The 26,465-nt window shown below is 41.9% G+C and overlaps 2 protein-coding genes across 11 annotated transcripts in view; one reads left to right on the top strand and one right to left on the bottom strand.

The window, feature by feature from the left end:
• Positions 1 to 26,465, bottom strand: part of LOC126035315 (translation initiation factor IF-2-like) — a 307,625-nt gene that overhangs the window by 88,949 nt on the left and 192,211 nt on the right. The gene's annotated exons all lie outside the window — the stretch shown is intronic.
• The window catches only part of LOC126035239 (erbin-like), a 171,245-nt gene that overhangs the window by 45,951 nt on the left and 98,829 nt on the right, over positions 1 to 26,465 (top strand). For all 10 annotated transcript variants that reach the window (XM_049793514.1, XM_049793513.1, XM_049793508.1 and 7 more), the window contains one exon: positions 23,585 to 23,782. In XM_049793514.1, the coding sequence (XP_049649471.1) occupies positions 23,594 to 23,782 (189 nt within the window). In that variant the 5' untranslated portion in view covers positions 23,585 to 23,593. The remainder of the gene's footprint in view (positions 1 to 23,584; positions 23,783 to 26,465) is intronic.

Below are 26,465 nucleotides of genomic sequence, written 5' to 3'. Positions count from 1 at the left end.
CGAATATTATGGGGGGAGAACACCCTTAATTCACTTCCAAACGTTATCTTATTCGCTTCTTCCACTATCAGGGCTACAGCAGCGACTGCCTGTAAACAGGTTGGCCACCCTCTACTGACGGGATCTAATAATTTGGAAATGTATCCTACGGGTTTCTTTTTTCCTGCCCACTCCTGAGTCAAAACCCCGTATGCTGTCCCCTCCTCGGTGGCCACAAATAAATAAAAGGGTCTCTTCACATCAGGCAGACTCAAGACAGGGGCATTAACTAGATCAGCCTTGAGACTCTCTAATCGTTCTTCATCCTCCTGAGTCCATTTAAGCAGTCCATCCACAGTTAGCTTTTGATACAAAAATCGCACTTTTGCACTAAAGTTCTCTATCCAGTGCCTACAATACCCAAATAGCCCCAACAGTTGTCTAATGTGTCGTTTACTCCTCGGGGCTTTCAGTGATAAAATCCCATTTACTCGTTCAGGGTCCAACTTCTTAGTCCCCTTGCTTATCCAGTGTCCTAAATATTTTACCTCCTCTTCCACAAACTGTAGTTTTGACCGTGATATCTTGAGGCCTTGAAGGCTCAAGAAATTTAACAATCGTATGCTTTCTTTTCTGACTGTCTCCCGATTCTCTCCTGCCAACAATAAGTCATCTACATACTGTACTAGCACAACCCCATCTTGCAACCGGTATTCCCGTAGAATTCGTTCTAGGGCTTGTCCAAATAAGTTTGGGGATTCCGTGAACCCTTGGGGAAGTACAGTCCACCTTAACTGCTGTTTCCTATGAGTGTCTGGGTCTTCCCACTCAAAGGCAAAATAATCTCTACTTTCCTCCTTTAGAGGGCATGACCAGAATGCATCCTTAAGATCTATTACACTATACCATTGGTTCTCGGGCCCCAGTTGACTCAGCAGGGTGTGTGGGTTTGCCACTACCGGGAACCGGCTGACAGTCCGTTTATTGATTTCTCTTAGGTCATGCACCAGCCGATAGCCACCATCGGATTTTTTTACTGGTAAAATCGGGGTATTAAAAGGGGACATGCAGGGTTCGAGTACCCCCTTTCCCAATAGTCTCTCAATCTCAGGTTTTAGTCCCCTTCTCCCTTCATTAGATAAAGGATATTGTTTAACTCTTACTGGAATCTCAGGGTTCTTAATAACCACCTCAAACGGTTCAATATCCAGTTTTCCAACTGTTTCGGGAGTATACCATACTTCGGGGTTAATTTGCTTCTCGTCCTCCTCTGTAAGGGGACAAAGCCTGATTTTTAACTCTTCCTTCTCCACATCCACCCGAATCCCCATTTCTACGATTAAATCCCTACCTAATAGGTTATATTCCGCTTCAGGTACCAACAACAGCGTTCCGATTCCATATCTGCAACTTGATTCCATCGCCACATCTTTTATAACAGGGACCCTAAAAGGTTCCCCTTTTGCCCCAATTACATTAACTTCATCTCCGGATAGTTTACATCCCGGAGGTAATGATTGCACAGTAGACCTTTCGGCCCCGGTATCTACAAGAAAGATCACCTCCTGGCGCTGAGGACCCACTTTTAAAGTTATTAAGGGCTCTTTCTTACCAGGGGTCCTCAGCAAATAGAGCCCCTGACCCCGCTAATCCTCCCGGAACGCTTTTTCATCCTGAATCCTTTTTCTACATTCTCTCTTCATGTGTCCTCTTTTCCTGCAATACAAACATTCCACGGCCTTATCTCCCCTACCAGATCTACCGGGTCTCATTATCACACCTTTCTGTCCTTCTCTTACCGCTGCAACCAGCAGCCTAGTCTGCCGCTTTTCCGTTTCCTCTTCTTGCCTCACATACACCTCCTGAGCTTCCCTAAGTAATTCATCCAACCCCCGTTCCTGCCAGTCCTCAATTTTTTCCAACTTCTTCCTAATATCTCCCCACGACTTGGCCACAAACTGAGTTTTCAACAACGCTTGTCCTACAGGAGTAGCAGGATCTACCCCAGAATATAACTGGAAACTTCTCCTTAACCTTTCAAGCCATTCTGTTGGGGGTCTCATCTTTTTTCTGCTGTTCACGAAAGGCTTTATTAATATTCTGCCCTCTGGGAACGGATTCCCGTATCCCCTGAATTATAATTATTCTCAAGTCTGACATATTATTTCTATGAGCCGGATCTTGATTATTCCAATTTGGCCGATTTAGGGGCCATTTTTGATCCGCTGCCGGACCAGCCTGATGTTGCTGGTCCCACACTCTCATCCCAGCCCCTCTAATCATTTCTCTTTCCTCTACGGTGAATAATATGCCCAGGATAGATTGTAATTCATCCCACGTGTACAAATTCGGTCCCAAGAATTGATCCAGCCTCTCGGCTACCCCCAGGGGATCATCTAACAGACCCCCCATTTCCTTCTTAAATTCTCTTACATCCCCTGTATTAAGGGGAACTGCCACATACCCCGTTCCCAGCCCCCCCTGTCCGTCCCCACCAGGCACTAACATTTCCCGAAGAGGAAACAATCCCTCCCTTCCTCGCCTTATTTTATTACGTACAGACCTTCTGGGAGGGGGTGCCGGGGTCGGGGAATCAGGTTCCGAATCTATCCCTTCCCGGGCCTGGGCTATTTCCTGGCCTTGGGGTGGGTCCTGGATCGGAAGGGCATGAGGGGCATAGGGAGGGGGCCAAAGGGGGTCCTCATCATCTTTTCGAGGTTTATCTGGTCTGTTTTCCCTTAAGGCAAAGAGGAATGACGGCTCCCAGGATTGGGGAATCCATAGGGCGGCATATTCGCTCTCCTCCGGGCTGACTGGTGGTCTTTTATTATTTACCCATATATTTAATTGTTGACACACCCAGTCCTCGGAGGACCCGAACACGGGCCAGAGTACATGAGGATTATTGAGAGGTTTCCCACCCCAAATCTCAATACAATAATTAATCATCTTTTCCTTAGACTTATCTGTTCTCTTTGGTGAACTGTCCCAATATCTTATCATCAGGCCTAAGGGACTATCAGGGGGTATGTCCAGTAACTTATCTTTCATCCCCATCCCCATGGATCCAGAGGGCTTGCTTTTCCTCTGTCCCATCTTCCGAGGTGCCCTTATCCACACACACACTCACTTCCCCTCGGTCGTGACTCGCTCCCTCGCGGGCTACGAGAACTGCACTACTGGAGGGTCCGCACTCGCGTGATCTCAGAGAGACCTCTCACACAGTCGCACCTCGGGATAACCACCCCAACCAAACGGTTCACGGCTTATACTCACCCACTCCTAGGGTCTTCGCTTGGTCTTCGTGCACAAAATTTAAGGGGTCCTGCAGGTTCTTTTGCTCAGTTATCGTAATTTAAAGGGGTTCGCGGGTCCAGGGTATGGCGGGGGCACCTCCTCAAGACGGGGCTATCCAAGGATAGGGTGCCTCCCCGCTTGCGAGGGTCCACACCAAAGAACCTGGATCCGAGTCACGGCACCAAATTTGTTATAGACGCTCGTGACAAATTGGAGGAACCAATTTGTAGTGAAAAAGAAGTCGAATTTATTAGCAAGCGATAAAAGAGCAAAACAGCGCTGGGCGGCCGGGGAGGCAGTGCTCCGCCACAAGCACACAACTTTAGGTTATAGTTACATTCCTTATATACATTCCATGCACCTCTTTCTTGCAAGTCTCCGCCTTGTCCTGCTTCTTCTTTCTTCATTCGTGCAGGTCTGTCACTAGGCAGATTCGGTCTATCTTCTCAAGGACGAGTATCTTTTTGATATAGAATGTCCTTTGATATAGAAAAATGCAGTCTTGGTGGAGCCCATCCCGTTATCTGGTAAATTATAGTTGTTCTTTTCCCTCCTTAGCTAGTAAGTTATAGCCGTTGCCCTCTTCCCGTGACCTTTACGCACCAATTAAGAAAGTTTTGTTATTTACACAAGGCATCTGCTAACTCTCAATATGTCGCTTTTCCCTTACCGATTTCATGAACAAAGTTAACCCGTTCATTACACTTTTCTTTATTCATGTGTTGTAATAATCACCTCCAAAGTACTTGACTTTTATTCTGCATCATCTCTCATTTTCTTCTGAAGGCAACTTTTTTAGTTATAAATATCTGTTGAAGAGCCAAGTGAATGATATGTATTTACATGTAATTGTGTGCATATATAGAAAGGGGAATATATGGGAAACTAAGTTGCAGGAAAATAAGTGTCTATTTTAAAGCTTAATATCTATTATTAAATGTTTTGACTTGTGGAGCTTTAGTATTTTATCTTTCCTAAGAACTAAAAAAAAATTATTTTAAAAAGCAGTATAAGCATGTTTTCAAAAAACTTGAATAAAAGATGCTTGAAAAAAATGCTTTGAATGCTTGTTGGGCCTCTTACTGTTCTTCTTTCTGGTTTGCTGATCTAAAGCCCAGGCGAACATCATATCACGTCATTTCTCTATTGGTGTATTAACATTACTTAGCTAGAGAGCATATTTAAGAATATCAAAAGTATTAAGAAGCCAAATAAAGTTCAGTTTTCTGTTCAGAGCTCTGTGGAAAAGCAACACATGTTCAGAATCAGCCTTTTTCTTTATTAAATGATGCCAGTGCAGATGGCACTAAGTTGCTTTCGCCTCATTGTAAGGATTTCTAGAGGCAAGTATTTCTCATGAATATAGAGAATGCCCAATAGAATATTTTGTCTTCAGAACTTCTTTATGAATTTCTGTGGAGTTCTTGTGTGTCCCCTGCCAAAAAAACCCCTAACAATATATGACAGCAGCTTCCATCTACTCTGATTTTATTAATAGTGCTGTTCAGATTGTGGAAATGCTAATAAAGATTGATACTTCAGTGACTGTAATTTTGAGACTTACTATAAAATACCAGTTTAAAACATACAAAATCTTCTGCATATTTTATCTGGCATTGCTACAAACAGTGCAGAACTTAAGGAGATAGAAGCATGTGCACATGCTTGCTTTTTTTCCAGCCTTTTGTGTAGTCTGCAAGATTTTAGGCTTTGTGTGCTTTGGCATTCTCTGCTGAGCTAAGAAACTGTGCTGTTGCCACACTGCCTCAGCTCTGCTTACTGCTCCGTGAGGTTTGTGGCTTCCTATAGACAAATGACTAGCATTGCCTCTTCCCTTCCCCTATGCTGGTTCATCTCTTTTTGACTGTGTTGTTATAACTGAAGGAATTAAGACAGTATCTCTTTCTTTCTGCTTGAATAGATGTTGACAGTTTGTGATACACAGCACAGTACAGTAGATCCAGACATAATCCCTCAAAGGTCTAAACCAGAAGTATAAGCGGTTTAATATGGTTTTATACCTCTTCTAGAGGCTTACCATCTCTTAGTCTGGTTGCTCTGTATATTTAATTTTCATTGTTTTCTTTGTCTAGAAAGTCAGGAACTTGTTTGTTTCCATGGATCTTTTTCACAGCAACAATGAAAGAAAATGGAGTTATTTAATGTAGAAACTAGTGAATTCTGAAAGCAAAGCCGTTCTGAAGTAGCTTGGTACAGCTAGCTGTGATTACTAGCTGTACAATAGCTGTGATTTTGTACTGCATGTTTTAAATAAAAAAGTGGGATATGGTGGCTAGTGGGGGATGGAGTTCACTTCAGTATCCTATTGGGATAAATATTTCATATTCCTGGCTAGGTATTAAGTCAAAAGTGACAAACACAAAACCCCAAACACGTCAGTTCCATAATGTAAAGGAATTCTGTAGCCTTTTGAAAACATCAGTGTTGAAATACTGAAACATCAATGTCATGGCTTTTTAAAAAAACTCAGGTTTTTGGATATTCCACGAAGGTTTGAGGGGCTTCTGTAATTTCCTTTAAAGTTCATATTGTCATAGTAGATATCCTTGAATACATATAGCTTTTTTTGACTTGGGGAGGAGAAACAAGTGAGACTCAAGCACAGTGGTTTTAAAAATCAATTTATTCTTCCTAATGTTTTCTTAGTAACACTACAAATACCCAAAGAATATGCAGTCAAGTTGAACATCAGAAATGAAGCTCAGATCTAATACTAATCTTAGCGGCATTGTTAATGGTATATAACTAGAGATCATTCTTCAGATGAAATGTTATAGTAGCACTTGCTTGAATAGTTTGGCTGTCCAGATGGAAGTTAGGTTCTAGAGCTGCCTTAAAAACAGAGCAAAAGGAAATGTGAGAGAACTAAGATGCAACTACCTGGGCTGCGGTTATGTAGTGATGGAGGGGAGGGAGTTCATTATGTAGTGTTAATATAAACAGTCAATATAAATATTTTAAAAGTAAAAAATACAATTGTTTGGGTAACTGAACATATTCTAATTTATTTTTTACTGTAAACTTAAGCTATAATTTTCCTTGTCCTCTTTTTTGTTAAAGGTGTTTCTGTAATGGATCTTGCCTTAAATTATGGATCTGTACTGTATACCTGTGCCTTACTGATGCCTTAGTTTAGGTGCGGAGAGTTTCAAGCAGGGAAGACACAGAACACTCAATATGAGATCCTGTAAGCGTCTTCAATCTTTATTTCTAACAGGGTTCTTTTATATGATTTCTGTAACATATGCCTACTAGCCATTCTCTTATTGGTTACATGATAAAAAGGTTACACTCACTCACATACTGCACGTACTCGCGGTCATCAGCTACTTATTTTTACATTTCTTTAACCACAACTTCTCTTCACCAAGTTCCTTACTTTCGTCGCCGTCTTGTCTCAGCAGAAATCTTCTTGCTTGCACAGCACCTACACAGACTTGTGACCCTGTTCCATTAACCATTCCTCAACAATTCCCCCTTTTTCTTTTTGTTGAACAATGCAAACCTGTTTTACAACCGATTCTAAACCCTTCTTCATACAAGAAAAAGCACAACAAATGATAACAAATACAATAATAACAATAACAAAAAACCGAATGCCTTCCTTCATCAAGGTTTTTAACCAACCGGTAATTCCCCATTTCTCAAACCAGTCATCAACAGGATTTGCAACTACAATAAGCTTTTTCATGTTATCTTGCAATTGAGAAAGTTTCTTATGAATAGATTCAGAGTGATCAGAAAGATTCATACAACACATTCCTTCAAACTCTTCACAACCGTGTCCCTGTGCTAACAACAAAAAATCAATGGCAGCTCGATTTTGCAACAAGGTATGCCGTATACTATCAACATCAGTAATGAGTTCATCTATTATTTTAGAGGTAATATTAATTTGTTTTCCTGTCCAACAAGCTAGCTGCTTTAATTGGGTTAGTGTTTTGGCAGAGGCAACTTGAGGTGTAAAAAGAGATGCTAAAATAACAGTCGGACGTTCCCACAATTCCACATTATCTTTACATTCAGGTCCCAATTGATATATATCACGTCTGACACGTTTAGATTTGTGACTTATAATACTCATATCTAACAATTGATGAATGCTGGGGGCAAACAACGTTAATTTGCCAAGATAACATGGTCCCCCTTGTGCTTTTGCAGGTATGGCTGGCCAAGCACGATCCCTACAAATAAGAAATATCCCTGGTGGTAACATTTTTGTCTTTTTCACTTTGTCATACCCGGTTATGGGTCAGTTCCAACTATTACAATAACTAGTAATGTTATAATACCAAAAAGATTTAGGGGTAATCCAGACACTATCTTTTCTCGGCTTTTCAGGTTTAAAGTTTTTGATTTTAACCAAATCTTTACCTTGATAATTTCCGAAAGTTAAACAATATTCTCCAGGTATAGACCCCAAAATATCAAGTTCCTGAGGTTCTATACCAGTAACATTCAATTTTTTAATAATGCTATGTGTCTGGGCTCCTAAAGGATTTATGGAGATATTTAATATGTCACACCAATTGTATCTGGTTAATCTAGACCAAATGGTACAGAAATCAGTCTTTGCTTGATTTAGATCATCATAAATTTTGGTTGTCGTTCAAGGCTCAAATCCTTTCATGTTTTTTTTAAAGGGACCCCAATTAAACACGTATGAAATGGATCAGACGGGGTAGCTAATGATAGACAAAATGAATCCTGTCCTGTCTTGTTAGCCCAAGTAATCCACATATTCTGTCGAAGGTCAATCTTGTGAAGGTTTAATATGTCCCAATGCTAACTGTTCATCTACTAACATTTCTGCTTGCTCCAGACTTCCTTAGCGGCCACTGTTTGATCCAGACAGGTTCATCATTTGTCCAAACTAAAGGAATCGGGAAAGTCCAATCAGTGACTGCTCCTAAAAAGGTGACTCAGTTGTCAATCTTACTCCTAACTGGAGAAGAATATCTCGCCCAATCAGGGCTGAAACTCCATGAGGCAAGGGCATTACAGTAATTGTGGCATTGGTTTTTCTTCCATCCAGATAAACTACAATCCTATCCTGACTTTGTTGAATACTAACTGTTCCTCCAACTCCTTCCACGCCTCCAGCAACAGTCCTTGTTGGCCATGATTTTGGCCAAGAATGTCTGCTAATGATAGAAATATCAGCTCCAGTGTCCAACAAAGCTTGTAAAATAACTCTCTCCCCTTTATTTTCCAGAGTGACTGTTGTTATTGGTCTTTCTGTGAGAGGCATGGATAACATCACTAATCCTCCTGTCGAGCCGAATCCTCTGTCACCTCTAGTTTGTTGATTTCCAGTTGTCATTCCCTTAGTTAATTGTAACAATGGCACCAACTGTGCTATCTTGCTTCCTTTCGGTATAACAATTGGAGGAAACAAAGTTTGTGCTACAATATAGATTTCACCTTCAAAGTCACTGTCTATTACTCCAGGTAGCACAAATATTCCTTTTATTCCACTTGATGAACGTCCCAACAGCAATGCCCCTTGTCTTTCGCCATTTATAATTATTGGTCCGCATACTCCTGTAGCAATCCTTTGTGGTTTAGTGTCAATAAGTGCAACATCTACTGCTGTTGCCAAGTCCAATCCGAGGCTGCCATGTGTTGCTGGGGATAGTTGTCCTGCTGAGATGAGTTGAGATGTGGCTCTGGAGCTGGTGTAGGGTGGTCCCTCAATGATGCTGGAGCCGCGATTGGTGTCCTCGCGCTGCGACCCCTCGCGCTCGACGTCCCGTTTCCCGATCGACGGCACGCAGTGGTACTGTGGGTGTCTTGCCGGCAGTTCTGGCACCAAACTCCTGGCTCCCTACACTGTTGTCTCTTATGACCCAGCTTCCCACATCTGTAACACTTAAACTTTCCACCCCTACTATCACTAAAGCCTCTATTGCCCCCTAATGGTTTTAAAGGTGCAAGGGCGGCTGCAAAGGCTTGCTGTTGTTGTTGCTGACCTTCAATTAACTTTTCCCCTAGTTTCTCTAATGATTCCACTAACATTGCCTGTGGACCTACAGGGACTTTGCTCATACGGTCTAACATTAGTTCAATTGGCGCATCAGCTGGCAAGGTAACCAATACAGCTCTGGTGGCAGCGTTACAGTTTTCCAAGGCACATTGTCGCAACAGTGCAGCTTTTAGAGCCGGAGGCATATTTGCCTTATTCAAGGCTGCTGTGAGCCTATCCACAAAGGCTGCAAAGGGCTCCTGGGTTCCCTGTTTGATTGACATATATGATGGAGTGGCTGGAGCTTCCCTTACGTTTGACAGGGCTTCCCGAGCCAAACGCATGGACTCCAGACATTTCTCGGGACCCATTTCCATCTGCATTGTCACATGTGCAAAGGCTCCTGTGCCCATCAATTGATCCACTGTAACGTCAGCCAACGGGTCCCCGTGTGCCCGTGCTGTCTGAGCCGAGATGTCACACAACCTTTGCCAGTGTGCATGCCACAACAATAACTGTGAGGGGGTTAATGCCATACGAAATACCCCTTTAACATCTTCTGGTGTTAATACATGTGTATTCCAAATGTAATTTAACAATTGTTGGACTGGTTCACTTTGTACCCCTGATTCATTGACTGTTGCTCGTAACTGCATTAACAGTTTCCAGTCTAAAGCATGATAGGCAGCTTGCTGACCTCCTGGTACAGGTGTAAAAATAACCGGCAAAGCCTGCATACCAGTGGCAGCAGCAACTACTTCAAAATTTCCTTCAGCTGCAGCATGAGTAGCTAATGAGCTCCAGTCTATTCTTGATAGCTGTTTTTTGGCAGCCGCTTTCCCACTAGAAGATATAGATAACTTTTCTAACTGTGTCATGGGTGGAGGATCAGGAAACTCCATCTCCTCCTCCTCCTCCTCCTCCTCTGCAGCCTCCTCATCACTTAACAAAGGTGCAGCAGGTTCCGGAGGAGTAGGAGACGGTGATCTCACTGGCCCCTTCACCGTAACTGATGCACAGGTATTAGGAATTGCATCATATCTATAATCCATTGTAATTTTCCCAGGTTCTCTATCTGTTACCCCCTTGCTGGGCATTTCTTCCTTTAGGGTTTTTGTTGCCACAGCAGCTACTTTCTTTTCACAATGATATCTCTTTAAAGCATTTATGGTTTCTCTCCATGGTTTCAATAATTTCTTATATTCCTTACTTTCCTTCTTTTCATCTATAATAGCATCCCATAACATATCTCCATATTTTCTCCATTCATCTACAGAAAACAATTGCCCGGGATCCCCAAAGAATCCTTTGGCTGTGCCTAGTGCTACCAGCCCTGCCAACTGTTTAACACAATTGGCTCCTTTCTTTTCTAAAATTCTTTGTAATAATTGTAAAGCTACCTCTTTTTCCATATTTCCTTTCTCCTTTGACGTACGCTGGCCAGCGTTTTCAATGCAGCACTTCCGAAGAGGAGGTAGCGGACGGACGGCGAAGAATTCTTAGAATCTCCAGACGCGGCTTCTCTGTGCCCGCACAAACAAGCTTTCGTCCCCTGCTGGCTGCACGGCAGGACTTTTCCGTCGATCTGCTCCTCTCCGCTGGTTTCCACAGGGAAGGTGTAAGTCTCTGTTGGTCTCTGGTGTTCCTGAGTCCTTGTGGGTCCCTGTTGGTCCCTGCAGTCCCTGTTCGGGCGCCACTTTGCGGAGAGTTTCGAGCAGGGAAGACACAGAACACTCAATATGAGATCCTGCAAGCGTCTTCAATCTTTATTTCTAACAGGGTTCTTTTATATGATTTCTGTAACATATGCCTACTAGCCATTCTCTTATTGGTTACATGATAAAAAGGTTACACTCACATACTGCACGTACTCGCGGTCATCAGCTACTTATTTTTACATTTCTTTAACCACAACTTCTCTTCACCAAGTTCCTTACTTTCGTCGCCGTCTTGTCTCAGCAGAAATCTTCTTGCTTGCACAGCACCTACACAGACTTGTGACCCTGTTCCATTAACCATTCCTCAACATTTAGGAATATAACAGACTATTGAATATTACTGCATTTCAGTTAAAGGCTGTTTAGGATATCTTATTGTGCAGGTATTTGCCAAGAGGGGGTTTTTTGCTTGCTTATGGTGGGTTTTACTTGTCATAATAACTCTTCAGGTTTGTTTTAGCATAGTCAGTTTAGATACATTTTTAAGCTGGAAAATAACTGTTGCAACAAATATCTGGTTAGATAGTCTCTAGTTTCAATAAAGCAGGAAATGCTGTTGGTAAACCAAGAAAATGTTATTGATACCATCAACACCATTATAAATAAGTAAAGAGGTATTATAAAATAGTTTGATCAAGAGCTACAGATCTTAATTGTATGAAGGATTTCTGAATATTTTAAACCAAAACAAATAGAAATAGTAAATAGAAATCTGATTAGAATTTACTTTATAGAATACAAGAAGCAGATGATTTCAGTAAATGTCTCTGGAATTAACACCTGGCATTGGTCTCCTGGGAGTTACCTGAAATTATCTTGCTGCCCTGGCCCTTGGCGGTGGGTGGGTGTTTTTTGTTTGTGGGTGGGTGTTTGGTTTTTTTAAAAAAATATATAGAGAGCGACATTGCAAACTTGGAAAGTACTTAACTCCAAGAGAAACTTTGAGTTTCATTACCAGCTTTTGTATTTCAGCAAGCTAGGAGTAGAGTATCACTGGTTTTGCTTGTATCTTAGTGGCTGTTGAATCAGTAAAAGCAAAACCGATCTCTGCCCTCTCTGTTCCCTTTATTTTCTAAAAAAAAATGTAGTAAGCATCCTTCATATTTTTGCATTTAATAATTGGTTATTTACTGTATTTACTAACATGTTCCTCCTGTTGTTGTTACCATTCCCCATTGTTGTTTCATGAGTAATGCCTTTTATTCATTTGCTCTGAATGCTGTATGTGAGCAAGTACATTGTAGTTTTTGGTGTTCCCTGTCTGCATGAGGCATTGTTTTCATATCAGGAGTGGGGAGACTCAGACTATAGCTTCTCATTAAAATGGTGAAACGGTTTAAAAAAACCAACTTATTTCCTACTGCTTGTTCTCTCCCCCAGAGTACAGCACTGTGATTCATTGTTTTGTACTGATCTGAGTGTTTACCAGTCTCATTCAGTGAAATGAGTGACATAACCAATCCAATTTTGCAAAAAAAAAAAAAAAAAAAAAAATTCTAGAAGAGACAGAAAGAAATAGCTTGGATGGGAGGGAGGAGGAGGTGAAAATACCTTAACTTGGCATTTTCACCAAATGAGGTTTTGACACCACAACCAGAGAATGCCAATGCCACTTACAAAGAGGCAGTCTCTTCACACTACGCTGTCTTTTCATGTTTCAGCTCCTTGTCAGGGGCTGTCGGGTTTGAGTCATACTTTCCTCTCCTAAAGAGAACAAGATATCTGTGAAGAATTTGTAAGAACTGTGTTCTTTCCTGTAAGAGCCGAGGATGTTTTGTGTTCCTTAAAGCATTAAGATGCTTACAGTTTCCCCAAATTCACGAGGACTAGTGCTGTTGTTAGCTGGAAGAGATTCATTTAAATTGTGCTGGGAGTTTTCACAATATAGCCTCTTTTAACAGCAAGCCAAATAGCCTGTACCTGGGTAACTTCTGTGGTGCATGTTGCTGCTTTAGGAAGAGGAAAAACCTTTAACATCTCTAAAGACAGACTGGTTCTTTTTTTTATTTCCAGTACAGGAAGCTTCATTTCTTATTAATTTTTTAATGTAGAAGTAGTAATCAATTATTTTGGGTTTTTTTAGTGGATTAAATAAGATTCTTAATAGACAACAATTTCTTTCTTCATAATTCTCTGTTTCAACAGGAATATGTTGGGTCTTCTGTCAGTTGGCCAAATAAACCTCTTTGTGTATGTTAGGTTATGTGCCCCCCCATCTTTGCCTTTCCTGTGTTTACACATACTCAGCTCCATAATTCTGAACTTGTTTGTAGATAGTGGAGTGGGCTAAAAAGAACCTGACCAGATATTTTTGTGCCTAATTGTTCTTGCCTTTCTCTATAAACATCTCATAGCTGGATTCATTTTCAGCTCTGCTGCTGATATAACTGGTAAACACCCTTTTGAAAGTGCTTTTACCAGCTTAGAGCATGAGTGGTCCCATCCTGTTAGCATCAGACAGGAATTTTAAGGGACTAATGGTACAGTGAAGCCATTACATTTAGAGCAAATTAACAGAGATTAGGAAGAAAATTACTGTGAATTTAGATTCTACTTGTAACAAGCGTGAGTTCAGAATTTTCAAAGAAATGCGATGCTTGGAGGGGTGCGTGTGGGGGGTTGTTTTGGGGTTTTTAATGCTCATCAAAATATAGCTAGACATGTGGTTAAACAAAAATGTCCTGTGGGGTTCCAGCAGATATGTGAGTGCTGTTAGGCTGCCAGGTACTTGGATGATGGGAGTGTGCAGAGAATCATAGAATAGAATCATAGAATCATTTAGGTTGGAAAAGACCTTCAAGATCATAGAGTCCAACCATCATCCGTGCCCACTAAGCCATGTCCTGAAGTACCCTGTCCACTCAGTTTTTGAATATCTCCAGGGATGGTGACTCAACCACTTCCCTGGGCAGCCCATTCCAATGTTTGACAACCCTTTCAGTAAAAAAATTTTTCCTAATATCTAACCTAAATCTCCCTTGCCTCAACTTGAGGCCATTTCCTCTTGTCCTATCTCCAGCCACCTGACAGAAGAGACCAACACCCACCTCACTACAACCCCCCTTCAGGTAGTTGTAGAGAGCAATAAGGTCTCCCCTCAGCCTCCTCTTCTCTAAACAGCCCCAGTTCCCTCAGCTGCTTCTCATAAGACTTGTGCTCCAGGCCCCTCACCAACTTGGTTGCCCTCCTCTGAACACACTCCAGCACCTCAATGTCTTTCCTGTAGTGAGGGGCCCAAAACTGAACACAGTACTCGAGGTGCAGCCTCACCAGTGCCGAGTACAGGGGAACAACCACCTCCCTGTTCCTGCTGGCCACAGTATTTCTGATACAGGCTAGGATGTGATTGGCCTTCTGGGCCACCTGGGCACACTGCTGGCTCATATTCAGCTGGCTGTCAACCAGCACCCCCAGGTCTTCTCTGCCAGGCAGCTTTCCAGCCACTCTTCCCCAAGCCTATGGGGTTGCATGGGGTTGCTGTGACCCAAGTGCAGGACCTGGCACTTGGCCTTATTGAACTTCATACGATTGGCCTCAGCCCATTGATCCAGCCTGTCCAGATCTCTTTGTAGAGCCTCTCTACCCTCAAGCAGATCAACCCTGCCTCCCAACTTGGTGTTGTCTGCAAACTTGCTGAGGGTACACTCGATCCCCTCATCCAAATCATCAATAAAGATATTAAACAGAACAGGGCCCAACACCGAGCCCTGGGGAACACCACTTGTGACTCGCCGCCAACTGCATTTCACCCCATTCACCACAACCCTCTGGGCTCAGCCATCCAGTCAGTTTTTCACCCAGTGAAGTGTGCACTTATCCAGGCCACGAGACACCAGTTTCTCAAGGAGTATGCCATGAGAGACAGTGTCAAAGGCCTTGCTGAAGTCCAGGTAGATAACATCCACAGCCTTTCCCTCATCCACTAGGCAGGTCACCTGGTCATAGAAGGCGATCAGGTTGGTCAAGCAGGACCTGCCTTTCGTAAACCCATGCTGACTGGGCCTGATCCCCTTCTTATCCCGGACTTGCCTTGTGAGTGCTCTCAAGACAAACCGTTCCATAATCTTCCCTGGTACTGAGGTCAGGCTGACAGGCTTGTAGTTCCCTGGATCCTCCCTCTGACCCTTCTTATAAATGGGAGTCACGTTGGCAAGCCTCCAGTCCTATGGGACCTCCCCTGTTGACCAGGAACGCTGATAGATGATGGAGAGTGGCTTGGCAAGGACCTCTGCCAATTCCCTCAGTACTCTTGGATGGATCCCATTGGGTCCCATAGATTTCTGAGTGTCCAGATGGCATAGCACGTCCCTAACTAATTCCTCCTGGATTAAGGGGTGTATGTTATGCTCTTCATCCTTACCTTCCAGCTCAAGGGGTGGAGTACCCTGAGGATAACTGGACTCACCATTAAAGACTGAGGCAAAGAAGGTATTAAGTACCTCGGCCTTTTCCTCATCTCTGGTTGCTACGTTCCCTTCTGTATCCATTAAGGGAAAGATATGCTCCTTGGGATTCTTTTTACTGTTAACATATTTGTAAAAACATTTTTTGTTGTCCCTTACGATAGTGGCCAGATTTAGTTCTAGCTGAGCTTTTGCCTTTCTAATTTTCTCTCTGTATGATCTAACAAGATCCCTATACTCCTCCCAAGTTGCCTGCCCTTTCCTCCAGAGATGATAAACTGTCCTTTTTTTCTTGAGTCCTAGCAAAAGCTCCCCATTCAGCCAGGCCGGTCATTTTCCTTGGCGGTTCGACTTGCAGCACATGGGAATAACCTGGTCCTGAGCCATTAAGATTTCCTTCTTAAAGAATGTCCATCCCTCCTGGACCCCTTTGCCCTTCAGGACCATCTCCCAAGGGACTCTCTCAACCAGTGCCTTGAAGAGGCCAAAGTTAGCCCTCTGGAAGTCCATAGTGGTGGTTTTGCTGACCACCTTCTTTGCCTCATCAAGAATCGAGAATTCTATCATTTCGTGGTCGCTAAGCCCAAGACAGCCTTCAACCATCACACCTCCCACCAGTCCTTCCCTGTTCGTAAACAACAGATCTAGCAAGGCTCCTCCCCTGGTTGGCTCACCCACCAGCTGTGTCAAGAAGTTATCTTCCACACACTCCAGGAACCTCCTAGACTGCTTACTCTCTGCTGTGTTGTATTTCCAGCAGATGTCTGGAAAGTTGAAGTCCCCCACAAGGACAAGGGCACACGATTCCGAGACTACTGCCAGCTGCTTGTAGAATGATTCATCCGTCTCTTCAACTTGGTTGGGTGGTCTATAACAGACTCCCAGCACAATATCTGCCTTATTGGCTTTCCCTCTCATCCTCACCCATAAGCACTCCACCTTGTCATCACAGTCGTGTAGCTCTGTACAGTTAAAACATTCCCTAACATAGAGAGCCATCCCACCACCTCTTCTACCTCGCCTATCCCTTCTGAAGAGCTTGTAGCCATCCATTGCAGCACTCCAGTCATGGGAGTCATCCCACCGTGTTTCCGTGATGGCGACTAAGTCATATCTATCCTGCTGCACAATGGCTTCCAGCTCCTCCTGTTTATTGCCCGTGCTGCGTGCATTGGCATAGATACATTTGAGCTGGGTTATCGAATCCACCCCTGACATCGGCATGCTGCCCCCAGGCTCATCTCTGGTGCACCTAGTTTTATCCCTTACCCCCTTCAAACCTAGTTTAAAGCCCTTTCTATGAGCCCCACCATCTCATGAGCGAGGATTCTCTTACCCCTTTGAGATAGCTGGATACCATCTGTCACTAGCAAGCCCGGTGCTGTGTAAACCTCCCCATGATCAAAAAACCCAAAATTCCACCGATGGCACCAGCCTCTGAGCCATGTATTAACCAGGTGTGTTTTCCTGTTCCTTTCAGTGTATTTCCCTGCCACTGAAGGGATTGAGGAAAACACTACCTGTGCTCCCGATCTTTCTACTAATCGTCCCAGCGCCCTGAAATCCCTTTTGATTGCCTTTGGATTCCTCTCTGCAATCTCATCACTGCCAGCCTGCACAACCAGCAATGGGTAATAATCAGAGGTCCGAACCAGACCAGGGAGTTTCCTGGTAATGTCTTTTACCTGGGCCCCAGGGAGGCAGTAGACTTCCCTGTGGGATGGGTCAGGTCTGCATATTGGGCCCTCTGTCCCCCTCAAAAGGGAGTCGCCTACAACAATTACCCTCCTTTTTCTTTTTTCAGAGGATGTGAGGATGCGTGGACCTGCCTGACTGGGCCTAGGCACCTCCCTAGATAGGCCTTCATCTACACCCTGATCTTCACAGGTCTGGTCTTCAAGTTCCAGAGCCCCATACCTGTTGTGTAGGGGCAACTGGGAAGGTGAGGGAGACCAGGAGGGGATTCTCCTGCCTCCCTGAGCAGGGACCTGTATCCATTCCCCTCCATCTCTTAGGTCCCCTCCTGCCTGGCTGCAGGAGGGCAGGGGATCCTCTGCTTCTTGCAGAGCCTCCATCTGCTGCCTCTGCCTCAGGGATGGTAGGGTGTGGGCCCACCAATCTATCTCCCTCTCACACTCCCTGATACTCCTCAACCTTTCCACTTCCTCCTTCAGCTCTAATACCAGGCTGAGCAGATTATTCACTTGGTCACACCTCACACAAGAGGTGTCCCCGCTGCCCTCTGTCATCAGTGATAGACTCAGGCACTCCCTGCAGCCAGAGACCTAGACAGCTGCATGTTTACATGGGACCTCTGCCTGCGTTGCCATATTTTTCCTAACAATGGCTTTCACCCGAGTGGCAACCATAGCGGGGTCTCCCTCTGGGCTGACACCCCCACTTGAGTAGCCTTCTCGAGCTGGGAAGAGGGGGGGCTGTGCCCTACCTGCACGAACTGCCGGGCAAATTGCCGTACCACACCCTGTTTGCCCATCCTGTCCACCATGCTCCTCAGGGCCGTTGAAATCTCCCGCGGTCGTCCCTGGCAAGGCCCACACTGCGTCAGCCTCTCTCGCGAGAGCCGCCGGCTCTGGCCGGGTCCCTCCGCTCTTCCCTGGCGCTCCTGGGCCTCAGGAACCTCCCTGTCCGCCTCAATCTAGCGCTTAGCTTCTGGTTTACCGCTGCCGGCCTTGTCTCTGACTTAATGCTGCCGACCGTTACGCCGCGTTCAAATCTCCCGCGTTTGCCCCTGGCAACGCCCACGCTGCGAATCATCAAAGAGTTCCAGGAAAGAGTGATATTTCACTGGATGATGCTCTCTCTTCTGGATTAATATTTAGTGTGTATCCAAGCTTGCTGTTGATCTTGCTTTCTTTCATTGATCTTTTATGGTCTTTCAAACTGATGATTTGCTTTTCTTGTTCCAGTGATTTTTATTTTATTCAGTGGAGAGGTTTCAACACTTATAGATACAGTCCACTGTTGTTACAGTGTAGATCTGATACTTGCTTTGCCCTAGGTTCTCCAATAATTTTGTCTGGATATTGTATTAATTATGTGGTATTCTCCAGTTGTTACTTCACTGTTTTTTAGCAAGTGTCAACCACTGTTTGTAACAGAGGAGGGCTGATAGCTATAATTAGGTCAGAGGCTGGTAGTAGATGCTTTGTCTGCTGCTGATCAGTTGAGGAAGGGGAAACGTTTCTGGAAGTAGAGAACCCTCAATTTCAAAAGAAGTTTTTTTTAATTATTTTTTTTTATTTGATGTTTTGGCTGCCTTGAACACGAAGTGCTGTAATATCCCTTGATCAGTTTGGCCTTGCTTATTACTTCTGAAACTTTAAAGTGCTCTAAGTCATTCACTGTCTCAAACAGCGTAGAATATATGAACTGATATCTGTCTATCTAGATATATAGATATAAAGCAGAAAAAATAAGATGAGGCTTTGACATAGTTTATATGAAATAAATTGTGTGCAGTTTCATAGCAAAACATCTTTCAGTTGTGATCTCTTATCTCCCTCTGGTTTTGATCATACTGGTTAAGCACCATCATTATACCATACTTACATATGCCACCATACTTATATCAGAAAAATGCTTAACTTTTCTCACAAATGTGAGACTTCACAGAATAATTAGTCTTCACCACCATTGAACCCCTGGAGGAAAACATGTTTGCATAGTCATCGCTACCTTCAGGATATAGACAGGTAAAGAAGATAACATCTTTCTTTGTCCCATTTTGTGTAGTTATTGTGGAATTTGTTTCCTACCTATTACTGTCACAGTTAATGTATATGAATGGGTGAAGACTATACTTCACTAAAATACACATCTGTGTAGTTTAAACCACCTATTTTTGAGTTTACTACAGATAGTATAGCATCTCCAATGCTTAGGTGTGATCCTCAAATAAGCTTGAAAGAGAAGGTGTGAAATAAATGCTAGAAGTGATTCATGGAGCAAAAAAATATGATCACAAATCTGATATTTTATAATTAGCAGACATATCTATTTCAACTAGGTATTTTTTTTAACACTGATTTTTTGGGGGTGGTAGATTAAGTCTTTACAAACAGAACACAACTAATTCTCCCTTATGCCTTCAAACTTTTGAGCCTTTAATGATTACAAAGAAAAGCTGCTGATTAGAGAGTGATGTTTTTCCCTTCCTACTTCTTCATGAAGTAAAAAACCCAACTGTATCAAGACCCTAATTTTTCCTCTGGCTGCAAACACTGAACCTGAGGTAAACTTGTGTCAAGGCTTTAATGGTTTAAGGAACAAGGGGGTTTGGTTTGTGGGTTCTTCCCCCCCCCTCTGAGTTCTTTAGTAGATCTACCTCTTTAAAAATTTAGAGTTGTTTAGTGGTGGAGAAAAATAAGCCATCAAAGTGTTGTAGATCACAAAGCAATCTTACATTGATTTGGTGCCTTCAGATGGTCTGATGTTGTGGTATATTATGAAACTAAGATTTTTCTGCTTGCTAGACTTCCCTGTTTTGTGGGAAGGGAAACAATGCTATACTTTGTGTTCCCTTTCACCTTCTCTGTATTGACCCCAATTATCCATGAAGAAGTTCTTATTTTGAGCAATATAAGAAAAGCACATGTGCAACATCACATTTTCCTGTCTTTGGTAGTTATAACAGTGGACTCTCTTCTGTAGTACATTCTTCCTTTCCTTCACCTTCATTACAGTTTTTCTGCTTGGGCAACTGATCACAAGATAGACAGATAAGGGGGTGTGTGTCTAACTATATAGATATATATAGATATTGTAGAAGAGTGGTGGCGTAGAATACTTGTGCCTATCCTGCCGCACCTCTTTCCTAGTATTGGCAGTCATCTCTATTGTAGAACACCAATGCTAAACAATTCTTCATATATGTTTAAAAGTAAAATATGAACAAACAAGACAAATTTGAACCAAATCACATTGCGTAGTTTCCTACATTTACTTTAATGCAGGTCTCTTGGTTCATTCTGTTTTTTGAAACATTATAATTAGATCTATACTCAAGTTGGTCAAATCAATGGTTTTGGGTGGGTAGGCTTTTTGGAGAGGGTTGTTTATTTGATACTTAAATATGAGTTTGACTATTTTGGCTTGGGACGTTAGCTGTGAGTTTAGCTACTTTAACTGACATGATAACTGACTGGAGATATAACCTAACATTGTGATGTTTTACAGGCATTTGTTTATTAATCCATATTTCCAGTGCTGTGGATGCATGTGATCTTTTTACAAACCCTTCCTCCCCAACCCAAAATCTCAAGATCTCTCTTACAGAATAAAAGAATAAGTTAGGAAAACTAAATATGTGTGTTTTGCATTGTTAGGCCTTAAGTTTTGTTGCTTCAGAAACTTTTGAGACCTGAACAAGTAAGAGTAGGTATGAAAACAACAGCCACTGTAAAAGAAGGGGCAAACAGTTTTACCAGTGTAATGTATGCTATTTTTGAGGGATTTGAATGAAAAAGAGTATCTTATTTCTATATTTATATGAACCATTGTTGTGCTTTAAGCCCAGCCAGCAACTAAGCACCACACAGCCGCTCGCTCACTCCCCCCACAGTTTGATGGGGGAGAGAATCAGAAGGATAAAAGTGAGAAAACTTGTGGGTTGAGATAAAGACAGTTTAATAGGTAAAGCAAAAGTGGCATCTAAAGCAAAGCAAAACAAGGAATTAATTCATTACTTCCCATCGGCAGGCAGGTGTTCAGCCATCTCCAGGAAAGCAGGGCTCCATCATGCATAATGGTTACTTAGGAAGATAAATGCCATCACTCCGAACATGTCCCCCCCCCACTTCCTCCTTCTTCCCCCAGCTTTATATGCTGAGCATGATGTCAAATGGTCTGGAATATCCCTTTGGTCAGTTGGGGTCAGCTGTCCCAGCTGTGTCCCCTCCCAACTTCTCGTGCACCCTCAGCCTGCTCACTGGTGGGGTGGGGTGAGAAGTAGACAAGGCCTTGACTATGTAAGCATTGCTCAGCAATAAGGAAAACATCCCTGAGAATTAACTCTATCCTAGCCAAAAACTAACACATCAACTCACATGTACAATCTCTGCTTCCAGTCCTTGTTTTTTCCAAGGCATACATTCTTCTGTTTATATTCTGTTTGAAGAGACTGCTGTTGGTGCTTCTTTTTGAAGTGGTGTGTTTTTCCACGGCTCTGCAGATTGCTGAAATTATAGAACAAAATGAGACAATATTTCTTTTTGTTAAAGGCTTTTTCATTTGTAAATGTTGGCAGTGGAATTCCTCTTGTGTCTTCACATGGGGCCTCTGAGGCTTGGAGAAGGTGTGGATAGCTCTGACTCAGCGAGTACATCAGCTTCAGTAGTATCTTTGGCATCTGGCTGTAGGTGGCTGGAGGATGCCATGCTGGAGCCTCTTCCTGTGGAAGAACCAAGAGGAGGTTATGGTGTCTCTTTTGTTGATTTGCCCATTTTGTGGAAATCCCCAGCGTGGAAATTGCAGTCTCTAAATGCTTTGCATTGCAATACACTTAAATATTCTTATTTTTAGATTGCTTTTTATTTAAATAACAGAGATGGAGTTTTATGGAAACTGTTAAGTGTTTTGATACATAATCAACACTGTAATAAAATCCTAGCAACATTAATGCATTGTTAAAAAAGGAAGTGTTGACATCCCACCATCTAATAAAGAGTTTTCTTCCATCCTTTTGATGGATGTAGAATCTGACTGTATAGAGCCCGAGTGGTAAGATGTACTTCTGTTTAGTGAAAACATAAGTACAGCAGCCCCTCAACCTGTTGTCGTATAAATTAAACATATTGTGAAGTACTTGGCAAGCTAGCTGCTCATAGATGAAAATCCAAGTGTGTGACCTTTTTTCATGTTTTAGTAAGAAGAGAGGTCTCACAGCCTGTGACTTCATATAGCACAGTGGCCACAGTATTTTATTTTCTCCCTGTATTCCTAACAGACTTTGTGTATGTTGAAATGGAGTCTGCTAAATGTGACTGAAAGATTTTTTTTGCACTTGGAGAAGAAAGTTTCCTGTTGCCAATCCAGAAGTTGAAATATAATTTCTGCAATTAAAAAAAAAGAGTTTTAAAAAAAAAGCATATTTTAATTTGGACTAAGAAAATAAATATTCAGTGCTTTTTTTAAGAAGTATGTATTTTTAGACCAGTTTCCCGAGGAAATGAAGCTTACATGATCATGTTGTCCGTCTGCATGTGTTGGTCCTTCCTGAAAAATTGAGCCTGTCATTTGATTTCAGCCCAACTTAAAACTTGAGGTAACATTTTCAAGATGATTGTTTCTGAATTTTGTGAAAATTGGTTTCGAATTAGAGGAAAGAGACCTAAACTTGTGCTCTTGCTGAGGAGAAAGGAGGCAGAATGTGGCTGGTGTATGTGGTCAGTAACCAGCTAGCTGGTTTGCACCATTTAGATTTGCTTTCTCCTGCTGAGGAGGAATATTATAAAAGCCATGGAGAATAGAGGGGACTGTTGTAGCAATGATTGAGTTTAGAGGAAGATACATTTCTATAGTAAGGTGACGTTTAATAATTGCAAAAATTGAAGGAACTTTTTTATCTGTGCATTTGGAAACCTTTCCTTTTAAACTGTAGATAGAAGAGTTGGTAGAAACTGTGCTGGTTCTTTGTGTTGTATTCTGTCTTTAAATGAGGGATTTGAAATTAAGGTACATGAATTTAATCCTATTCATCAGAAAAAAAATATTTAGATTTCCTATAGCTAAATTTTAATGCTCTGTAGAGGGTGGATTTTGTTATATTAAGCAAAAAATACCATCCCAATAACCTTTGTAAAGGTAAGGATAAGCTATGTTGTAAAAACACAATTGACGCTTCAGAACTGCTGCTTCAAAATTTTCTGCTTCTTTGCAATGTAGGGCTGTGTTGGGTGACCAGTTTACAGGCTAAATTTTTAATTCATCCTCTGGGGTCAGTAGGTGTTTTAACCACACTTAATACCACTACCGATCTGCTGTGTTTAAAAGAAAATAAATAAATTCTCTCTTTCTCCTCTCTCTCATATATGTGTATACACACACACATATATATATGCAGGTGTATATACACTTCTTTTTTTTTTAAGTATTTAGCAGCCAGGGGAAGTTTGAGAAGCTGCCCACAAGTATTTCTGAAGTTGTCTTGTTAGTTTTTAAATCGACCTATTTCTGTTTTATAGTGCCTGAAAATGACAACAAAGCGGAATTTGTTTGTGCGGCTGGTGCCATGCAGCTGTCTGCGAGGAGAGGAGGAAGCGGTCACTATGCTTGATTACTCTCACTGCAGCCTGGAACAGGTGCCTAAGGAGATTTTTACTTTTGAAAAGACCTTGGAAGAGCTCTATTTAGATGCTAATCAAATCGAAGAACTTCCAAAGGTATGTTGGGTGGTTTTCCTTTTAGTTATGTTTATTAACTCTGTTACTTCATCAGCATTGTAGAAGCTGATAGTATCTAGCTTCATGGTTCAGCTTTTAGGCTGCAGTTTGCCAAATAATTTCAAGTAAATGTTGGCCCCAAAAGAAGCAACCCTGGTAAAAGGAATGTTTATATGTTCCAACTTAACTAGTTTGCTGTACTGAATTGGGATGAAACTGCTTAAACAACTGATTTAGCCCAAGAGAGGTACCTAGCAAGAGGCAGACTAATTTATTTCTGTGAAAGTGTCTGCTCAAATTGACTAACTGTATTCAACAAATTGCTGCATTATTTTGAATCTCTGATAACATATAAAGATTAGAAGAAGCAAGATTAATGTCTTGTTCAGATCTTTGTGCCCACAAAAGACAACTACAGTCCAAAGTATCTATTCACTTGAAGTCCTGCTTTCTTCTTTGGTACGTGACTGAAGAGATTTTCTGATTACTGAAGTTCAAAAACTAGAGAGCTGGAATGCCACTTTGATTACATCTTTATTCTAGAAATTAATATTTGTTGTTTGTTCTGAAATCTGAGGACAAACTGCACACTGAATTAACAGTATACTAGACAAAAGAATGAAAACTTGTGCCAGTGAGACTTTTGGGAAATACAAAGTGATCATTACAGTAGACTTTTTTCCATTAATAGGTCCTACCTTGATGGAATTAAAGACTTAATAGTTAGATTAAAGACTTAATATTTAAAATTCTTTTGTCACAGTTGTGTGCAAATCTTCACTGTCATGCAGGACAACTGTAGAATGCTTTTTTAGATTTTTTGAAAGTTTCCTATAACCACTTCAGGTTTTGCTGGTTTGGATTTTTTGAAAGATAAATGAAACTAATAAGGAAATAACTGTCAAGTTACTATCCTGAAATTGCTTTATCAGAAGCCCTGGATTCCAGTAAAGCTGACTTAAACCAGCTGATTGCTTTTGAAACTCCACCCTTAAATGCTCCCGAGAAGCCATCAATGAAAATCCATATTTGTACTTTGAATAAAGCTAATAACATATTAGTTAAAACTAGACATTTTGTCAAAGTCTGTTACAGTGTAGAACTTCCACTATTTTATTCTTGTCTCTTCCCAAGCAGATATTTCTTTACTCTAGACTTAGACACTTTAGGTTTTAGTAGCTTGCTTCTAAAGACTTTGTATCAGCCTTTGAGATTTTTTTCAGATGATTTCAGAACTTCATTCCTGTCTCTCATTCTTTATTAAAGAAGAATAAAATTGAATGCTTAAAAAACAAAATAAAATACCTTTCTTAGCCAAAACAATAAATCTTCTGAACTCTTCTTGCATTAAATTTCTAATTTATTTCCCAAATCATAAGAACTAAGCAAACATCTTCCAAACTGATAATTCTCTAAAAAATTCCTTTTAGTAATCTTAAGAGGAAGAGAAGAAAGACTGTACTGTAGTGATCAAATGAATGCATGTTGGCGCTCTAGACCAGAAGAGGCTGTTAGTCTGCTTTGTCTTCCTTTTCTGTTACATTCCGTTTGATGTCATTAATCAGTTCCTATATGAAATCCAGTTTTGATATGTGAGTAAACTGAAAGATGGGCAGTCTACCACTTGCCTTGGTCTAGTCTAAGATTAAATTATCCGCACAATTAGAAAGATTGCTTGAACTTTTGCGTTTTATTCCTTTTTGCTTTTCTTTGCTGGACGCCAGGGACCTGTGATACCCTACAGTTGCTTCATCTTAATGTACTTGTACATTGTAATAAATCATCCTTATAGGCTTATTTTTGAGAAGCTAAGCATTCTTTTCAGCTTTTAAGTCATTTTGGTCATTATTTTTTGCTACCTTTTCAGTTTTCATAAGGAAAAAAACCCCCACCACATGTAAATTCAAATACTGTAAAGGAAACAAGAAGAGAGATTAGGGAGTAGTAAAGACATAGTAAAAATGTTTTATTTAGTCATTTGATAGAAATGTAATTCTTAAAACTATCCATAGAAGGTCTGTAAGGGAAAGCCTGTAACATTTGAAATGATCCTAGCTGATGATCCTGCACTTCGGTCGCAACAACCCCATGCAACGCTACAGGCTTGGAGAAGAGTGGCTGGAATGCTGCCCGGCAGAAAAAGACCTGGGGGTGATAGTTGACAGCCGGCTGAATATGAGCCAGCAGTGTGCCCAACTGGCCAAGAAGGCCAACGGCATCCTGGCCTGTATCAGAAATAGTGTGGCCAGCAGGAGCAGGGAGGTGATTGTTCCCCTGTACTCGGCACTGGTGAGGCTGCACCTCGAGTACTGTGTTCAGTTTTGGGCCCCTCACTACAGGAAATACATTGAGGTGCTGGAGCGTGTCCAGAGAAGGGCAACCAAGTTGGTGAAGGGCCTGGAGCACAAGTCTTATGAGAAGCAGCTGAGGGAACTGGGGTTGTTTAGTCTGGAGAAAAGGAGGCTGAGGGGAGACCTTATTGCTCTCTACAACTACCTGAAGGGGGGTTGTAGTGAGGTGGGTGCTGGTCTCTTCTATCAAGTAACAAGTGATAGGACGAGAGGAAATGGCCTCAAGTTATGCCGGGGAGGTTTAGATTGGATATTAGGAAAAATTTCTTTACTGAAAGGGTTGTCAGGCATTGGAACAAGCTGCCCAGGGAAGTGGTGGTGTCACCATCCCT

This window comes from Accipiter gentilis, chromosome W (genome assembly GCF_929443795.1).
Source record: "Accipiter gentilis chromosome W, bAccGen1.1, whole genome shotgun sequence".
Taxonomy (NCBI): Eukaryota; Metazoa; Chordata; class Aves; order Accipitriformes; family Accipitridae; genus Astur; species Astur gentilis.
This window is presented reverse-complemented; position numbering and strand designations above follow the sequence as displayed.